Below are 7534 nucleotides of genomic sequence, written 5' to 3'. Positions count from 1 at the left end.
CTGAATTACTAAACGTAAAGGGTAAATCCGAAAATACATCTCTAAAATATCTTCTAAGATATGATTGAATTTCTAAGATCCATATTGATTTAAAACTTGTATAAATATGGACATCCTCATGTTGTTAGAAAAATCACACGCAGGATGTCTAAATGTCATTCATATCTCCTTTTTGTCTACTTCAACGGCGAGAGACCCTCTTGAATTTAAGTTCCCAAAGATCACTCGTTTTGTCTATCTAAAATCCACACTAGAGAATTTATTGCGCTATTTAGATAATCAAAGAGTTGTAAGACTTTATTATCATTCATTTGACAACAAAGTTCAACAAATTTGAGCAGAAGACAAATTAAACTTTAACTTTTATATGGAATATATTTCCCTGTTACAAAACAAAAGGTTTGGCCGAGGTGGATGCAAATATTTTGAGATCAACCAAAGATAATTAAGCGTCATCAACCATCATTTAATGATAAAATGTAATATTAGACCTACATTAACAATTATTTAATTTATGTTATATTTTCTGTGGTTGTTTCAACGTCTATTTCTCGTTTCTCAAACACTCAAACAAAACAGTGTTCGAAAATAAAGTTTCAAATTTGTTAAGAGGTTTTTGTGCATCCATTTCCAGATTTGAGAGGCATTTTGAATTTTTAACACAGATGTGTGAACACCACTACCGGTGCAATAAACAATCCCCACGGAAATAGCACCTATTTGGTTAGACGATAGGATTTTTACGTTTGGTAAAAAATAGTCAAAAAAATTAGTGAAACTACGATAGTTAACTTCTCAATTTTACGTTTGTTATTTCTTGTACAAATGTTTAAAACAGTATATAAAAATAAATAAACAACACTTATATCTTTTAGAGTGCATATAATTATATGAACTTCAACTATGTAGTCTAGGTACGTGGGAGGGGATCATTTGAAGGGTGAATTTTAAATCTATAGACAATATTTAGAGCTCAAATAATATAACTCATTTATAATCCCAAAACTTCTTGAACTTAAGAAATAGTGAAAATAGATAGAATGAGAAATGAAGATATTTCATTCTCAAAGGTTTTATCAAATCATTTTCTTCCCAAAAGACATTTAAGTCATAGCTATTTGGTTTCATAAGGCACCCATCATGAACTATTCTTACAACAAAGCATCACGCAATCCAAGGAATCATATCAAATATTTGCGCGATTTAAATGAAAACAGAAGTCATTTAAAACCTCAACAGGTCAAATAAAAATATATTTGGACACATTAAACAACAACTAAGTATAACAAAAACTTAGAAAATGTGGCTTCTTATTTGCAAAATGATGGTATATTCCATCCCAAACAAATCCATATTCAAACAATTTATATTAATCAATAATGCAACATTTCTTTCATCAAACGATGAGGATGCGAACTGTTGTCAGGAGAAAATTGTTGTCTTCTAAATGGAATAGTTTACCGGTTCCCGGAGGATCCTTTCCATCTGTTGTGCCCTAGTCTTTATAGACATGTCAAAGACTTTTTGGCTGAACTCCAGCACTAGACCACCAAGTATGCTTGGATCAATCTAAAAATTCAAAACCCAAGTGAGGAGCATGAATATATCAATATACAAGATGAGAGTGAAATAAGAGGAGCTAATCTTTGATCAGATTTGAGTATAAAAAAATCTTGCATCTATGACGATATTAGGCATGTATGCATGCATGTAAGGGAAAACATGGAAGAAAAGATGTCACGTTAATACCTTCTGTTCAAGCTTAACCTTTGCTCCGGAACCTAGCATTTCCTGAACAGTCTGCTTCAATGCATTCTCCTCCTCGGGGGGAAGAGCCTAGTTAAAAATATATGTATAGAAAGTTAGGTAATATAGAAATTATTCACTTTCTTGTTTGATGAGATAACAATGCTAAAATGAATCTCAAAAGTTAATTCCCATCACATTATCAAATGCAATAATCTTTTTGCAAAAATTATGGATGTAACTTCTGCAATTAAGAGTACAAATATTCAATAACATGCACTACTTTTAGAAATAAACTAGCTTTCAAAGAAGCACCACTTACAATGACAGTAGTCACGGTTGCTTTCACTTCTCCCTTATATGCCATTGCCAACTCTGCAAACCTCTTTGCGATGGTATCTACGTTTTTAAGTCTGCCATTCTCAGCAAGGAGAACTTTACAACAAATTAATTAATCAGCACATTAAAGTTATAGGTTTTAGAATAAGAGGAAAAGAAAAAGAATAAAGACACTGCTACAAATTCAAGGACGGAATTGGATATTTATTTCCCACAATACTAAACACTAACCCTTATTTATGCTAATAAAAACTCAATCCTAATTAAACAGAGAAACATATCATGATAATGATAAAGAAATACGGAAACTAATCTTAAGAGATACTCCAATATAATCTATGATAAGAAACTTATCTAACCCTTTGAGATAGTAGATACTTATGATATTTTCAATTACGTAACACTTCCCTAAACTAAACCTTATTAGCTTTTCACGAGTACACTTTGAAAGAGAAAAATAACCAAACAGTATGGTTTGATATTGAAGCTTGTCGGGGCCAGATACATATAGAACAAGAGTCAAGACCAAACTGCAGCAAGAATAAAACTTACGCCAGGCTGCAATATTGAAAAACAAAAGTGCAATCAAGACAAACTACAGCTGAGACAAAACTATGCAAAATTACAACAAAGGCAAAATAGTGCCATACAAACAGCAACTAAGACGGAACTGGTGCCAAACCACAACCAAGAGAAAACCATTGACAAACCCAAACTGAGACAACACCAATATCAAACAGCGACTGCAACAAAATCCGTGCAAAACCATAACTGAGATAAAACTGGTGCCAAACTGCAGCTTAGAAATTCAGAACAGACCGAAAAGAGGATACAACAGAGGAAAAGGTTTGAACACGTCAGAAAGTTGACACAGGAAAGAATATGAACACATCAAAAATAATGCAGAGCAAAGAAAAAAACATTGACAAACCCAAACTGAGACAAAACCAACATCAAACAGCAACTGCAACAAAATCGGTGCAAAACCACAACTGAGACAAAAAGTAATGCCAAACTGCAGCTTAGAAATTCAGAACTGCCCGAAAAAAAAGGATACAACAGAGGAGAGGGTTTTGAACGCACCAGAAAGTTGACACGGGATAGAATATGAACACCGAAAACAAGGTAGGTGGATGACACCACAGCAGAGAACTTCAAAACACATCTTGTTCAGAACAAGAGAAAGCCAAATTGGGTACAAGAAAATAGAATTTCAAATTTTAGTAGTGTTTCAAAGTTCTGAGGAACTATATAAACAAAATAATGACGGAACAAGTCACAGAGGATAGTACGCTTTGATACTACGATAAAGTTATATGCTTTTATATCACAAAAGAGGAGAAAGAATAAAGCCTTTGAGTTATGAATATGGTATGATATTATATTGAGGTCTACAATTTCATAAAGAAAAGACTACAAACTAACCCTTATCTACACTAATACAACACTCCAAATCGCAATTAAACAAGGAAACAAATCATGATAATGACAAAGATTAATGAAAACTAATCTTAAGAAGTGGTCAAAGATATTATAAGATAAGAATCGTATGAGATGATTAAGATAATATACCAATGTATCTAAAAAGTAAAGTTTTTCTTATAAATAGGACCAGAGGGAGTATCATATATTCTAACACAACAAACTTCAAAATCAGCAATTAAGTATATGAAGGGACAGGGGTGTAACTAGTAGTCTTCCAAGACAACAAAACAAGCATAAAACATTCAAAATTCTAAATACCATGACATTACATATTGTTGACTAATATTATATTTTTGTTAAATGACCTTGTATACTTTCTATGGGGAAAAAGATAGGAAAACAGAAGTCTTTATCATCACTTATGTGAATTTTTGTATGCAGCGGGTTATAGCACAGACTAATGATCTTCAGATTAAGGAATACATAATCCAGCATAATAATATATAAAGCCCATTGATACACATACAGCTGAATCCTATGACTGAGAAAAGTACAAAAGGATTACAATGTGAGACTCCATTTTCGTTAGCACTATTGTTGGGGTTCTTTTCTTTTTTATGTAATGGTTCCTATGGATTGAATTATCTAGTTGTTCTAAACTAGATGGTAAAACAAATTTAAAATTCAAGCAAAATCAAACCCTATGTGCCACACAAGGGGTCTAATGTCTGGTAACTAAGAATAGTTTATATTAAGTGCTAGACAACCTAAAGAAAAACAAATACACATTTATAAACATGAGCAAATTTGTTGAAAATGATTATTTTCAATATTTTGTATCCATAATTTAGTTGATAACTTGATATTAAAAGTGAAAATAAATGTAATCAAAACATTTGAGATAAACTGGTGGTAATGACAATACGTCGACGGAATACCTAGAACCCAGTGAAAGATGTGAGTCTTTCACAAGCAGAATTGGCTCGATTAATTAGGTTGGACTTGCATAACATGAACAAATAAAGACATAAATGAAATCAATGGAAACTTCAGGGTAGCAGTAGCACAATGCTATGAGATAGAGGCTATGGGAAAAAAATTTATTCACATCCATTTCAGGATTGATGTTCTAGAGACAGCAGGAAACTCTCATGTATCATTCCGGTGGATTATACATCAAAACAGATAACTTTGCCACTTCAGATTGAGGCATATGTGATACCTGTGACTAGAAATCAGCCCAGAAAAGGATAAAAATTCCACATATCCCATCCAAGTTAAAATAATAAGTTAATAACTAACTCGAAGTTTTTATAAATTGATGGCACTCCTGAGAGACACCAACTAAAACATAAATTTCCTCAATCATGTTTGAGCGATTAATTCGTTGTGTAACAATAATAAGCAATAAGCCAAAGAGATTCAAAATGCAATAAAGCCGACGATTCGATATTTGTAAACACTCTACGCACCCCCATCTCATTATATAGCCTTAAATCATTGAACTGTGAGCATTGCACCCCAACCAAATATACAAGAACTACAAAAATATTTAGTCTAGAGAAAATAAAACCCAATGTGAACCGGTTTGTAACTTATATTTGATCTCTGTAGTGAATCAGAAAGTGAATTAGATGCAAACGTCATTGAAGTGGAATTTCTTTTAGCAATGGAAGGAAACAAAAATGAAATAATTTCTCTGATTCAAGATTATAAAATCACGTTAAAACAATTCAAACTTACTTTAGCAACATAATTGAAACAGTAACTTAATTAAAACAATACTCTAATAAGTAAAACCTATCTTACCAAGGAAGTTCTTTGTCACATCAGAAAACTTGGCTTGGCTGGCAATATCCTGGATGACTTTTACTCTAAGATCCTTAGCCACAGATATATCCTTTATAAATTGTGAGGTTATGGAACTACCCTTTACTCCCTCAACGAACTGAAGAAGCTCAGAGTCAACCTTTTCGACTGCATTAACTTTCACTGCTGCAATATACAAAGCAGAGGCATAGTTTCCTGAACCTCCAAACATTGCAATGGGGACCTAAAACAATAATAAAAATCAACAAGATTGAGGGAAAAACAAATCAATCCAATAACAATAAAATAGATGGAAAAATAAAAATTAACAAATATTCAACCTGACCTAAAGAAAATACAATTATGAAACAGAAAAAAAATTCAGTAAACAAGTACTGAACCAAAAAAGAGATATCAAATTAGTCCTTGCAGTTTTATTTAATTAACTGAACTTAAAATCTAGAGTTTATATATTTTATTTTCTTCTTCTACTACTCACATAAAGAAATGAACCATTCAAGACCAATATATCTGATTACCTTAATTTTGGTTTCCTTTTGCCCCGGCACGTCAGCATAATTTCTGGAGGCCTGCACAAACATAAGACGAAAAGATAAAACATTATTGCCCCAAAAAAAAAACAATTGCAACCAACAATATATGAAAAGCTGAAATATGAAGCAGAGAACTGAATCCAATGTATAAGAAACCTCAAAACAATCAACACAACATGAGAATGCAAATTCTTACACTACAATCACAAGCCTAAGTGCAACAACAAAAAAATGGATAACACATCATTGCCCTCTAAAAAAACAAAACAATTGCAACCAACAATATGAAAAGCTGAAATATGACAGAGACCTCAAAACAGTCAACAGAAAATGAGAATGCAAGTTCCAACACTCCAAATCACATACCTAAATGCAACAACAACAAAAAACAGATGACCAGTTCATAGGCTATATATGCATAAAATGGTCATTTCTTACTGACAAACTTAAAAAATGGAGCAACAATATTTATTTTAAACGTAAACTTTCCCAGCAAAATCGGATGACCAATTTAATGGGTCTTATGCTCTGTGGCACCTACACCTGTGAAAGCAATGTGTCCATGTCAGTGTCCAAAATCGACACATGTAATTGCAATTACCTCTAATATATTCATTTTTTTCAAATCATTACCGGTACCGTGTTTCCGGTGTCGGTGCTCATGGGTTGTATGCATAAAAGGGGTCGTTTCTCACACACCCATTCAAAAAATGGACACAAAATTAAAACAATCAGTGAAAAAACATTCTCCCAACAAAAACGGATGACCAATTTAACAGGATATGTCCGTAAAGGGGTAATTTCTCAAACAACTACTCACAAAAATCAAGCTCTAAGTCTAACACATTTGATCACTAGGTTAAACAACATGTAAATCAACGATCTATAAGTTTATCGAACATTGATTTATCGAATCGAATCAAAATCAAGGGAAAATCGAAATTACTGAATAAGAGATTGAAATTGATAACGGATTATTCACCTGAGAAATGGAAGGGGCAATGAGGGAGCGTTGAAGAGTAGATCTCTGAGAAGTAAGAAGACCTAATTTGTTGCAAAGAGAGATCCCAGATTTGACGCGACCGTAAAACGCCATCACCGCAATTTCGAAACCCTAATTTTGTTTTCTGAAGATTCTGCGTTTTCTGTTTGAGGGAGTGAGAAACGAAGTGATATATGCTTTTGTTCTGAATGGGGCTGAAGCTGTAGATGAAGTCGTAAACTTAGGCACGTGCGGGGTAAATTAATATTTTACATTCTTTATTCATTTTTTCAACAAGATATAAAAAAAATTGACAGGGAGTTTTTGCAATAAACTATTTTTCTTTTTTTTAAATGTTTATTTAAAAAAAATGCACACAAATTCATAATGTAATATAGCTTAATTCTACCAAAAAAAAAATTGGACACTTTTATAGAGTTTCTTCGACCATCGAATAAGATCGAGGTGAAGAAGATAAATGTGTATTTCATAAATGTTTTTCTATCTTTAGAAATTTTAGAAACAGTATTAAAACTTATGTTATTAACGAATAATCTAAGAGTTAAGAGTTGGGTTCAGAAATCTGGTTCAATCCTTAAATCGAGAGATGGAAATGTTTGCGATTTTTAAAAAATATCCAAGAAGGAAAAAAGTGTTGATAAATTGAATGAGTTTATTC

At 32.5% G+C, this 7534-nt stretch overlaps 1 protein-coding gene across 1 annotated transcript; it reads right to left on the bottom strand.

Moving 5' to 3' along the window:
- Positions 1-1293: 1293 nt before the first annotated feature.
- LOC127085573 (ATP synthase subunit O, mitochondrial) lies at positions 1294-7103 on the bottom strand. The gene is made up of 6 exons (XM_051026081.1): positions 6856-7103; positions 5859-5909; positions 5320-5563; positions 2069-2181; positions 1750-1836; positions 1294-1569 (listed from the first exon to the last, which is right to left on the bottom strand). The coding sequence occupies exons 1-6, from the start codon at positions 6967-6969 to the stop codon at positions 1444-1446; spliced, it is 735 nt and encodes a 244-aa protein (XP_050882038.1). The 5' UTR covers positions 6970-7103; the 3' UTR covers positions 1294-1443.
- Positions 7104-7534: the final 431 nt, after the last annotated feature.

This window comes from Lathyrus oleraceus, chromosome 5, assembly GCF_024323335.1.
Source record: "Lathyrus oleraceus cultivar Zhongwan6 chromosome 5, CAAS_Psat_ZW6_1.0, whole genome shotgun sequence".
In the NCBI taxonomy this organism is placed as follows: domain Eukaryota; kingdom Viridiplantae; phylum Streptophyta; class Magnoliopsida; order Fabales; family Fabaceae; genus Lathyrus; species Lathyrus oleraceus.
This window is presented reverse-complemented; position numbering and strand designations above follow the sequence as displayed.

Coding starts and splice junctions, on each gene's coding strand:
- LOC127085573 (XM_051026081.1), bottom strand. CDS start 6,969: ATGGCGTTTTACGGTCGCGTCAAATCTGGGATCTCTCTTTGCAACAAA. Junction 2,182..5,319: donor TGTGACAAAGAACTTCCTTG/GTAAGATAGGTT, acceptor TTTGTTGTAAAG/TTCTCCTTGCTGAGAATGGC. Junction 1,837..2,068: donor CAACCGTGACTACTGTCATT/GTAAGTGGTGCT, acceptor ATTTTTAACTAG/GCTCTTCCCCCCGAGGAGGA.